General features: G+C 41.7%; 1 protein-coding gene across 1 annotated transcript in view; it reads right to left on the bottom strand.

The window, feature by feature from the left end:
• smad10a (SMAD family member 10a) overlaps positions 1-13,344 on the bottom strand; it is a 33,365-nt gene that overhangs the window by 16,775 nt on the left and 3,246 nt on the right. Inside the window, exons 2-3 of the mRNA XM_080735240.1 lie at positions 11,333-11,408; positions 6,427-6,667 (exon numbers count right to left, since the gene is read on the bottom strand). Of these exons, the coding sequence (XP_080591366.1) occupies positions 6,427-6,667; positions 11,333-11,408 (317 nt within the window). The remainder of the gene's footprint in view (positions 1-6,426; positions 6,668-11,332; positions 11,409-13,344) is intronic.

Raw genomic sequence — 13,344 nt, 5'->3', positions numbered from 1 at the left:
GTTTTGAGCTCCATCCCTACTCAAAACCAGTGTTGATTTCGTCAACTAATCAACTAATGGAAACTAAGCTATGATGACTACAATTAAGACTAAATATATTGACTATTTAGTCAACAAATAAAAACTAGACTAAAACCTTAGGAAGGATCTAGTGGAGAAGAGATCAAGTATGTTTGGTTGCGCTCAGGTGTTGCGCTGCGACTCGTCGTGAGCTTGCATATCGGCTATTTTCAGCATGCAATCAAGTGTAAAACCAGGCATTACGCCAAAATCATTTTTTGTCGATGAAATCCACTGTAGATTTAAGGTCTTTGCACACTGCTGCGTTTTTCGGGCCGTATATCGGAGTGAATTTCGGAGCGAGTGAATACAAAAACCAACCTCACGTTATGTCAATCACGTTTGCACACTGCCGTCCGTTTGATTTCTTTTGATTTTCGCAGTCCCTTGCTCTCTCTCTCTTTCCTCTCTCTCTCCCTGGCTTTTGGATTTCGGATTTCCAAAACGCAACGAAAACACGCAGTGCAGTGTGCAACCAGCTTTAGTCGACTAAACTCTTATGACATTTAGTCGACTAAAACGAGACTAAAAACTAAAACATTTCAGACTAAATTACTAAAATATCACTAAAACTAAATTACATTTTATTCAAAAGACTACGACTAAATCAACATTTGCTGTCAAAATCAACACTGCCCAAAACCCCGTCCACCCGGGTGAAAAACACTGCGAAAAGAAGCGTAAGAAAGGACCACTGGTCTAGACAGTCGACCCGCCCTCCCCCAAACGGTGGCATCACCTGGTGCATTTTGGGGCGAATTTCATTTGGTAGACAAAGCTAAGAAGCACAGGCAGACAGGCGGGCACGCTCACGTGTGCGTGTGTGTGTGTGTGTGTGTGTCTGTGTGTGTGCGCGACACGTGTGTGCACTGCAGGCAAATCTGCATGCCGTCGCTGTCGGGTTGAAACCTCGTATCCCCAAAACCGTTCCTTTTTTCATTTATTAAAAAAAAATCATATACAATGGTGAACATAGGTGATCTACATGCGACGCGTCGTGACCTTGTAGATCTGCTATTTTCACCACATTTGAGCGACGCCTGTTTGATGAAGTAGGGCATCGATTTATAAATATATATGTATATTAAAAAAAAAGTTGTAACATGGAGATATGAGGATTCTGGCAGGGATATTTCCATGGATTTCATCAGCCCTCACACAGTCACACCCCATTCATTCTTACCTGCTTTCAGGGCACGCCTGGCTGCTGCTGCTGCAAAACCTGCCTCCACAACGGCTGCACTGCACAACACTCAGTTTGGTCACTTTGGTACTCACTAAGTCAGTGGTTCTCAACCTTTTCAGGCCACGACCCCCAAAAGAATCATATTTTAACTGGGGACCCCCCACCCTACGAGCACTAAGAGTTGAGGCGATACATTTTGTATAACACGGTTCTATTGTGAAAATAGCAGATCTACATGCTCTACATACGTTGTGAGCATGTAGATATTTTCACAATTTCTGCCTCTAATATTTGACAATTTGGCCAATGTTTAATTTGTCATTTTAGAGGTAATAAAAAGTCCATAAATTGTCACTTTAGAAATGTGCAGATACCCTCTATACACTCAAACCTTATGTTGCTTTGTTTACTGTTGAGTGAGAAAACAATGTTGCACATTAGGTTAATCATCTGGGGACCCCCCAGAATTATTTGGTGACCCCTCTGAGGGTCCCGACCCACAGGTTGAGAACCACTGCACTAAGTTATATATTACTGTCAAATAACTGCTATTCATGCATGTCGGTGCCTGTCGATTTGTGTAGGTTTTAGAAAAGTATGTTTTACTGATTATGTGCGTGTTCTACCTATGTTATAATTTCTTTCTAGATTGATATTCCTATGCATTTGTTGTATTGTTGTTGATGTACTGACATGTTATCTTGCTTGTTATATTGATGTATTACCTGCTAATTGTACGTCGCTTTGGATTAAAAGCTTCTATGCCTAAACTGTAACTGTAAACTGTGTAAGGGGGACCACAACGGACATAAGTCTAGTGTTGTCTTTAAGACCTTCTATGGTTGCAAGCAATTATTAACAAATCAAAATGAATAATTTCCTCAGTAACTAGAGGTGAAACCTATTATAACTACCTAAACGGTATTACAGTTATCAATTGAAGTTATTCAGTTTCTTACAGAGTAGATTAGACTATATATGTCGTTGGTGTGAGATAGAAACCTCAACTTTGTGGGTTGTTGTTTGGTAAATATGAATGTCCTACTTCGCTAGACTGCAGTGTCACACAAAAGTAGAAGAAATAGCAGATCTACAAGCTCACAATGTGTTGCATCAAGGCACGCTGTGAGCTGATGGGTGGACGGAGGGGTGGGCGGACAGACGGACCGACCACAGGCGGAGAAATAAAATAATATGCAATGCAATCTTAGTGTTAATACAATTGATAACTTTTTTGACTAATCAGAGAGAAGGGGTTTTATGTAAAACATCAACGAAGCGCTGTTTTATCCTTTGTCGCTCATGAGTGTCGTGCATAACTAGTGAGAATTGCTGATCTACAAGCTCACAACATGTTGCATTTGCAACCTGCTGTGAGCCTGTAGATCAGCAGTGAGCTATTTATTTATTTGACATTTCAGCTATAATGACACGCACAAAATAGGGATTCATTATCTTAAGAAATTATCAAAGTATCTATTATCAAATATCTTTTCATTCAATTATAATTGATTAGATCCACTTCACCCATTGTCAACCGCTCATATAATCGGTCCTAAATACTGCTCATTACAATACGGCACTATTACCATCACCATTGCGAGGACACCAGCAATACAATGCAATGATGGTTTTGCTGCACACTGTGTTTTATCAGGTTCAGAGTCAACACAGCCATCTACCCAGGGATACTAGAGCACTTTGTGCTTCCATAGGTTGACAAGCATTATAGAGCAGGGGTTTTCAAAGTGGGTGACGGGGCACCCTGGGATGCCGTGACGGCAGTCCAGGGGTGTATCATTTGATAATATTTGGAATTTACACTTGAAAAAATATTTAGTATCATTTTAAACTTGAAGTACAAAGTTATTTTCAGTCAGTTCTAACCAAAATGGCTGTTATCTCAACGTTTTCCTCGCAACATAATCACTAAAATATCGTCAGTGTCGGGCAGAAACCTCGTATCTCCAGGTTTCAAATGTGTACGTCTTTTGGTAAAGCAAAGCCCTGCTTCATCATACAAGACTGTCGCACAAAACTAGTGAAAACAGCCGATCTACAAGCACACAACGCCTCGCGATGCTTGTAGATCGGCTGTTTTCACTAGTTCAGTACATTTTATAGATGATAAATACAAAACGAACGGTTTTGGACATACAAGGTTTCCACCCGACAACGACGATATGCTATAAATATAAGGTGCTGGGAGTAGAAAATCATAATGTAGGGGTGCCTCTGATTAAAACAAATATTCATGGGGTGCCCTGAGACAAAACATTTTGGGAACCCCTGGTATAGAGATGATGATTTCCTTTTAGCCAGAAGCAATTGGCACCTGCCCACAGAGCCACACCTATTAGTAACTGGTGTACTGAGTATTACTGGGCTTTGGTAATGACATCAAGATCATCCCCATATGGGCTGTGATCTGGCCGAGTTCTGAACGTCATCATAACGTCATCATGACGTCATTTGGCTTGCAGGGAACTTTCCAGGAAGAGAAAGGATGACGTTTTCTATTAGCTCGGATTCCCCATCGGTGATGTGTCACTCACTGGTAAGCAGGTTTCTGACAGGGTGATGTGTCACTCACTGGTAAGCAGGTTTCTGACAGAAATGTACCATATTATATCTGATCTCCCAGCATCTCCTTAAAGGTGATACACCATGCATTTAAAAAGTATTTATGTCATATTGTTTATGTCCCAAAAACGTTTTTCAAAAGGTTTGAGGCTAAATTACCACTCCTGAATAGAGAGCCTCTCTCATTTTTGAATGTCTCTCAGAGCATTTCAGCTGCAGTACCACCTTTGGCCTGAACTGCGCCCCCCCCCAAAAAAAATATATATATATTTTTGAATTTATTTATTTATTTATTTTTTTTAAAAGATTTTTTTTTTTTTTTTTATGATGACGGCACAATCGGCAGATAACGTCACAATCGGCAGCAAATCTGGATAGCCTGTTTTGAGAACCCGTGGGATACTTTTAACCTCCGCCTTCTCAAAACCAGAGAAAGACACAACGGTCAGAAATGGGACTTTGTGAGGATAGAAGGTGCTAGTGGGACCCCAAAAAAAGGTTTTAAAATAGGAAAAGTGAAATTTCATGGTGTATCACCTTTAAACTCCTGACAACTAGGAGGAGGTTTAAAGGACAACTTTAGTTTTTTACAACAAGGGTTCATATTTTAGGTTGTAATTAAAGAATATAAAAGATGAGTGTTAAAATTATTTAATTTACTTCTTTCTATTGTTTTAGAGATTCTTATTTCAGTGGTTGGGGGCATGCGTACAAGTGGCTAAATATGTCATTTTACACAGAATAAGCCCATTCCCAAGATACAACGCAATCTTTCATGGTTGGATTTGACTTATGGGGGATAGAAGTGTTACTGTAAATAGCAATAAAGAAACTGCTGGCATATTGTGTCTAAAAAGACATATTTAGCCACTTGTACGCATGCCCCCATGCGTACGCATGCCCCACATTTTAGCACGGTAAATGTGATAAAACAATAGGACGAAGCAAATGAAAACATTTTAACACTCACTTTTTCTTTTCTCTAATTACAATCTAAAATAACCCTTGTTGTAAAAAAACAAAGATGTCCTTTAAGAGCATCAGTGCAAGCACCAGCATGCTGTCCAACAGTTTCCTCCCCCAAACCATCAGAACCCTGAACATAACACTTCCATCAAAATACTAGTTTACAGGAATCACCATGTATGAAGACCAGGGGTAGGCTAGTCTGGGTGCCAGCCCTACTCATCCACACCCCCACGCAGTGTGTGAGTTAGTCAGCAACGGCAGGCTAGGGGTATATGCAACCTTAGGCACGGTGCCAACAATGGCACAGGCACACTGGCATAAGTGTGGGAGAGAGAGGATTTATATTTTAAAATCAAATATTGTTTTAAACGTGGTCAATTAAATTAAGTCACCTAATTTGCAAAAATTACACCCTGCACATAAATTCTACGTTCATAAGAATTCTGAACTTTGACTAGGTAGGGAGTCGGGGAGATAGGTGCGTTAATGATTTGAGTCTAATGATCGTTGTCCTGACAACCAAAGTATATCCGAATTGATGGGATGTCATTAAAATGTATGTTGACATGACTAACTAGAACATACATGGGCAACTGGCAAACATGACCCGCTTTAATTACCTTCAGGATTACTCAGGATTCCAATGAAGAAAATAGCTAAAAATAGTTCCGGATTCCAATAAAAAATAAATTGCCAAAATAGCCACGAGACGCGTTGTAAATCGCCCTGTAGATCGGCTATTTTTGCTATTGTTGAATGTATATGCATTGTGGCCCTCTGGTCGTGAATGTGAAAATATAGTGGCCCTCTCCATCATCAAAGTTGCCCACCCCGATCTAGAAACTAAAAACATGGCACTTCATGTCAAAAAGGTTGCTGACCTCTGATGTAGACTATTGGGTTTCATGTTTCATTTGGTGAACCACTAGTCTCGCATAGCCAGACAACTATTCCACAATCTCCGAATGCTATATAGAGTCTGGAACGGCAGCTCCCGAACGGCGAGTATCGGAAGTAGCCGCTGCTGCACTGAACTGTAGTCCCATTGGAAACATAACAGAAACACAATAGCTCAGACAAAGTCATTCGAGCGGCCTATTTCTTTTATGGGTGTATAGTTTAAGAAAACGTTTGACAACATCATGGAAGTAACACCAATAACACCAGAGAAAGACGAAATAACGCCACCAGAAATATTGAAAGGAGACATGACGCTTCCAGTAGGACATGTTATTGTTACTGCACCAAGGGAGCGGTTGCATCACATCTGCTTTATCTCGCACTCATCGTTTCTATTTCCGTTTGCCAGACTGTATGCCGGGAGCATTTGCCCAAATCGCGGAGGCAACAGTCTGGCCTCGCGAGACTAGTGAACCACCAACCCAACCCACTGACCTGCAGCCTTCCATCCGTCCTCTGGATGGTGACACACTTGCTGGGGTGGACGCTACAATCTACTAACCTACTGGGGTGGACGCTACAATCTACTAACCTACTGGGGTGGACGCTACACTCTACTACTGACCTGTAGCCTTCCATCCAGGGTCCTCTGGATGGTGACACACTTGCTGGGGTGGACGCTACAATCTACTAACCTACTGGGGTGGACGCTACACTCTACTACTGACCTGTAGCCTTCCATCCAGGGTCCTCTGGATGGTGACACACTTGCTGGGGTGGACGCCGTTGGTGGTGATGGCGGTGATGAGCGAGTCCAGCTCGTCCTTCTTCTCCTTCAGCTTCTTCACCAGGCTCTCGATGGCGCGCTTGGCGAAGCCCTCGTTCTCGCCGCCCTGCCGGTGGCACATCAGGCTGTGCACGATGCTGAGGCACGCGTCGCTGCTGCTGGGCGGGTTCACAGACATTATGCTGCGGAGGGAGGGAGGGGGGACAGTTTACAGTTTACAATGTAGGCATTTACCACACGCTCTTAAGCAGGGGTCTTCAACCTTTTCTTGCCAAGGACCCCCTCCTAGCTGAGAGAGAGAGGATGCAGGCACCCCCAATACATACTGTATAAAATTACACAGACCAGTAAGACTCCCTAATCGGGAGATAAGCGACCGTCAAGTCCCATGTACACAATAATGTTGTCTCCAAAAAGCAATCTGATGGTGGCGCTATAAGAGGGGCATGTGAGGTTAGGATATTTATTGTTAATTGTGAGAAAATCAACGTTATTATCAACCTCTCTCTCTGCGTTAAAGGGCTCTGCGTTCGGAGATGTTCCCTGAATTTTTTGCATGCTTTTGGAGCCGGCACCACCATAAGGACTTGGTGTGTGTAGCATTCCTGTGCACAGCATTTGGGGGTCCTTGACATGAAAATGAGAACCACTGCTTTACAGAATCACCCATTCACTCTCACTCGCCCGCCCGCACCAACGCACACACAACCTTCTTGTCAGGAGCAGTTAGGTGTTCAGCGTCCTGCTCAAGGACACTTAAAACATCTTGTTTTAAACCTTAAATGGTTTACTTCAGGAAGGTCAGTGTAGAGAGACAGGAAACCAAAGGACAGAGAGAGGACGCACAGACACACGCACGCACGCACGCACGCACGCACGCACGCACACACACACACACACACACACACACACACAGACAGACAGACAGACAGACAGACAGACAGACAGACAGACTAACAATGCCTCATGTGACTAGTGTGAGCTTGTAGATTGCCAAAGTATTAAATAGGGTTAAAGGACAACTTTGTTTTTTTTACAACAAGGGTTCATGTTTTAGATTGTAATTAGAGAAAAGAAAAGATGAGTGTTAAAATGTTTTCATTTATTGCTTTCTATCGTTTTAGCGGTTTTAGTATTTTGATTTCAGTGGGTGGGGGCATTCGTACAAATGGCTAAATATGTATTTTTTGACACAATAAGCCGGCAATTTCTTTGTTACTATTTACACCAGCCCCCATAAGTCACGTGTGCCCATGAAAGATTGCGGTGCATCTTGGGAATGGGCTTATTGTGTCTAAAAATACATATTTAGCCACTTTCATGCATGCCCCCAACCTGGAGGCATGCATGCAAATCGCAAATCAAAAATCACTAAAACGATAGAAGTAAATGAAAACATTTTAACACTCATCTTTTCTTTTGTCTAATGATCTAAAATATGAACCCTTGTTGCAAAAAAACAAAGTTGTCCTTTAAATGGCAATTAAAGGGGAAGACCACCCATTTTAAATATTGAACTATGTTCAATATTTCCCTCTCAAAAGTTCCCTCTCTTCTGTGTTGCCTAGAACTGGAGGATTGATTTTGGGTTTTGTATTGTAAAGTACAACTTGATGACATCACACATTGTACTTTACAATACAAACCCCAAAATCAATCCTCCAGTTGTAGGCAACACAGAAGGGGAGGAACTTTTTTCTATTTCCACACAACTCCTCTAAGGTATATTAATGCCATAGTTCAATATTGAAAATGGGTGGTCTTCCCCTTTAATAACCACTGATCTCTATTAGTTCAACTCAACTTTGTATTCATTCATATAGTAATACGCTTGATCATACTGGATCATACTACATTGTCAGACAAAAGTATTAAAAAGAATAGCAGAGGTACATGCTCAAAATATGTCCCATGTATTCATAAACTCTTTGGATAAAGCCAAGTATTACAGCCTACATAACGCACTAGCTGTGTTTGACAGCAACAGGAAACCAAGCCAGCCAATCGAGGTGGTCGGGCGGTGCGGTTTTGATTACAGGGCTTATCACGCTTCACTGACCTCCAGTTCTCAATGAATTGAGTGCAACGGACCCCAATGTAAACAAGACATACATAGTGCTTTCCTGGGTTTAAATCCTATTAGTAGACCTTGTATCTGAATTGTACTGCCATGTATTTTCCTATGCGAACTGCTGATAAAATATACAATCAATCAATCAATCCACACCAGCGCCCACCCCTCAGCTAGAGATTCTCAGCCTGTGGGTCGGGACCCCCATGGGGATCCCCAAATACTTTTGGGGGGGTCACCCAACAATGTGAAACATTGTTTTCTCACTCAACAGTAAACAAACCAACATAACGTGACAATTTAAGGACTTTTTAATACCTCTAAAATGACAAATTAAACATTGGCCAAACTGTCAAATATTAGAGGCAGAAATTCGAAAATAGTCGATCTACATGCTCACAACGCCTCACAACGCGAGGCGTTGTGAGCATGTAGATCTGCTATTTTCACAATAGAACCGTGTTATAGAAGATATAATGCCTCAACTCTTAGTGCTCGTCAGGGTGGGGAGGTCCCCTGTTAAAATATGATTATTTTGGGGGTAGCGGCCTGAAAAGGTTGAGAACCACTGCAGTAGGTGACCTTGACTTCTGAGGCCATTGACATTGTGGAGTAGTTAGTCATTTAAATAAACTAATAAAGCTATTTCTATATGCAAAATGGGTTTGTGTTGAGCAGGAATAGTGAACAACGCGTCACAGTGTGAGCTTGTAGATGCCAACACTCCTGAATCCTACAGGAGTCTCCTGAATTTCAACCCCATCTCCTGCGGTGCTCCTGAATTGTCATTTCTCCTGAATTTCTCCTGGATTGGGGGATTTCCGCAGCTTTGCGTGGCAACACGTGTCCGAGTTAAACTGTGCATGCGTGACGTGATGACTGTCTCTTTTTTATTTTGTTTTCGTCAGTCATAAAGGGTAGTCGACAAAAGTTTTTTGTCATAGTTTTAGTCAACAAAACTAACACTGGTTACAACCACGGTATGCAGGAGAGCATCTCTGAACGCGTAACAGGTCAGACCTCGAGGCAGATGAGCTGCAGCAGCAGTGGCTGTCATGGCTGAAGGCAGAAGGTCCCCGGTTCAATTCCCAGTCCCGGCAATGTGCCAAAGTGTCTCAGAGCGAACACGTAAGCCCTAACTGCTCCCAGAGTGACATACTAATGCCGTTCACATTTCCTAGAAATTATAAGGTGGATAAATCTAGAGGGCAAATATACAGGGCCAAAGAACTCCCCAAGCAGGGGAGACCAAACTATTTTAGTGTTGTTGCTATAGGCTATAGGTTCTGTAAACTTTTTGACTGATGTTATCTGGGTTGTAAGGCCGGATATCTTGGACAATATAATAGTGGGAGAAATATGTGAAAAAGGTGTTCACTTCCGGCAGAAAGCGTGAAAACTTGCACCTAGAGGTATTTTTGTGCGCTGAATTAAAACATCTACGGATCCAAGCACTTTTCCCATGGGATCTGGTCGTAAAATGAGATTTAAAGATGGCTCTAATTCACTTACTATAGAGGGAAAAAAGACCCCCCCCCCCCCAAAAAAAAATCTGTTTTGCACGAATAATATTCCTTGGGATAAAAATGGACCCCATAAATCTATGGTTTAGTATGGTTAAGTGATGAGACATCATTTTTCACAGCTTTGTAGGGTCCATTTTTAGCCCAAGCAATGTTTTTCATGCAAAACAAATGCTTGCAATGGATTCAGAATCATGAAAAACCCCTAGATAGACCCCTCACATGCTACTTAAAGAAGATTTTTTTGGGTGGGTCTTTTTTCCCGCTATAGTAAGTTAATTAGAGCCATCTTTAACCCATTTAGGCCTAACCTATAGAATAGGGCTAAATCAGAAATTAGCCTACAAAACAAATATGTTGCTACATACTGTACATGTACTGTAAGCCCCTCCCAAACAGCAAAATGTGTTCCCGGCCTGAATGGGTTAAATCTCATTTTACAACCAGATCCCATGGGAAAAGTGCTTGGATCCGTAAAGTTTTGAATTCAGCGCACAAAAATACCCCTAGGTGCAAATTTTCACGCTTTCTGCCGGAAGTGAACACATTAGCCTATTTTTGTTACATATTTCTCCCACTATTAAGCAATATTACACGAGAGGGTGTACATATAACACGGTTATCCTGCACGACAGCCTTACCGCAGGAACGAGCCGACAGGCGAGTTCCGTAGGTAGGGCTGGAGGCATGCAGACCCTCGAGTGCATGCAGACCCTCGAGTGTAATATTGCGATTATACAACTGTTGCCCTTAAAAAAAAACAGGTCAACTTTATTTCATTGTAATTAAGATATTCGATAGGAATTTGTAATTTTTAATGCCACATTTAGCTACTATGTCACATGAAAACCGCTAGCCTAGCAGCCTAGCATAGTGTGGGGAGAGAGGCGCGCTTTCTTTACTTGATGAGAGACAGTGCATCTGTGCTCGTTATATGCACGGTTGGAGCGCCTGTTTTCCGTTGAGAGCCCGACTACCTGTTGTATGTCCAATAAGACAGGATTGGTCATGCTTCACTTGACATCACAATATCTAATATAAATGGTTGCTATAGGCAACACACTAATGTTCTAGCTCCGACAATCTTTTGCCAGCAAAGTGAACCTGCTTTTTGTAAAACCTTTGACTGATGTTATCCGAGTTGTAAGGCTGGATATCTTGGACAATACAGTATACCTTTTCCACACATACAGTACTGTAGTGTGAGCCAGAGAGTGCAGGCTCCTTGTGGCCTACCTAGTGTTGTTTCCTACCTGGTGTTGAGCTGGTCAGTCAACAGGTGTCCAGACACGTCGTTAGCTTCATGGTGACCAAGCTCTGAGTCCGACCCTGCATGGAGACACATCCAACATTTAACATGATTATTATATACATATATACAGTATATATACACCAAGCTCTGAGTCCGACCCTGCACGGAGAATACATCCAACCCTTGATGTCACCAACTCACCATCATTCATTGTCACTCAAATAATCGCGATTAATAATTTAATTGTTTTTCTTTCTTTTTTTTTCGTTGACAATTACATTTCCGCTTGGCTTTTAGGCTTTGTAGTTGCTCATGGCAGATACGACACATAACCTAAATAGACAAAGAAATGACTGACATATTCGACAACGTTATACTTAAAAAAAGGACATTGATAGTGGAAATGGCAGATCTACAAGCTCACAATGTTGTGAGCTTGCTAAATGTTTGAAAATATGACATGTAAACAATTATGACGATTATGTCAAATAATACATTGCGATTAGATGATTTGTGAGTGACAGGCCTACAGACACTGCAGTGTTCATTTTGAAAAACAAAATGACTAAATGACTAAAACTGTGACTAGAGGTTATAGGCAATTTCATCAACAAATAAGGCAACAAATAAAATGTTAGGGAGTGACTGGTGGAGAAGAGATGGAGTAGAAGTTGACAAGTCATTTTGTTCGGTTGGGCTCGGGTGTTGCACTGGGAAAATCTACAAGCTCACAAGATCTACAAGCTCACAACACGTTGCGCTGCGGCGCATTGTGAGCCTGTAGATCGGCTATTTTTAGCATGCAACCAAGTGTAAAATCTGGCATTAAGACGCCATCAAGGCCTCGGGATTCGAAGACGCGACAGAGCCCTCAGAGCATCATAGCCTATGTGGCATGCTATGCTCCTGGACCGCTAGACCAGGGGGCACCCCAAACTAAATGGAATTTTATTCAAAAGAATATGACTAAAAAAAGTACTACCAATCTACCATCTGCTGTCAAAATGTGCACTCCAACGCTGTTACACCCACATGTTATTTATTACTACTACATGTCAGAGAGATAGGCTTGGAAAAATAACATAATGAAAACAGCAGATCAACATGACGCGATTCGACACATTGTGAGCTTAGATCTGATGTTTCAATATGTTTTTTTATAGTTGTCCATTGATGATAATCGTGGGAAGAGTTATAGTGAATATAGATTTGAAATCATATCGCCCAGCCTGGGTTACAAACACTTGATACTAGGGACAAAATCTGATATCAATACCGTGCCGATAATATCCTATTGTGACAAGGATATAAATGTTTCAAAAGTTCTCAACACTTTTGCCGTATCACAATAGTATTAGATCCAAAACCCCAGGCCATATCTAGTCTCATATCATGAGAAAGGTAGATAGATGGATGGATGGGCGGTGTATCCCCAGTGGTGTGGTGTGGACTGAACAGCACAATCAGTTCACAGTATGTATGAATATAATATCCCTATAGTCCAGCACTACTTAATATTCTATTATAAAAGGGGTGCTATAGCTTGTCATTAGGGTGACACATACATGTATGCACGCACGCACACACACACAATCCAATCCAATCCATGTTGCATGGTTTCCTCCACTAGGTGTATGAATGAATGTGTGTGTGAATGGGTGAATGTAATGCACAATCTATGTAAATCTATGCTATATACAAATGCACCATTTACCAATTCACTATATTCATAGAGGGATTTGAGATACTCTAACGTGGGATCGTTCCACAGTTTGGACACTACAGCGGAAAACGATCTATCTTCCCAGGTCTTCAGCTTTGTTGGTGCGACCTTAAGAAGTGACTGGTCGGTAGACCCCAAGACCCTTGCAGAGCTAATGGGAGGTAGATGCTCCAATATCTACAATGGTGCCAACCCATTTAAAGACCTAAAAAAACAAGCATTAAAATGTTAAACTGAATCAGGTAACAAACAGGGAGCCAGTGAAGGGAGGCAAGAATCGGGGAGATGTG

The sequence above is a fragment of the Nannobrachium achirus genome (genome assembly GCF_963921795.1).
Source record: "Nannobrachium achirus genome assembly, chromosome: 10".
In the NCBI taxonomy this organism is placed as follows: Eukaryota; Metazoa; Chordata; class Actinopteri; order Myctophiformes; family Myctophidae; genus Nannobrachium; species Nannobrachium achirus.
The sequence above is the reverse complement of the archived record's forward strand: the minus strand, read 5'-3'. Positions and strand labels throughout refer to the sequence as shown.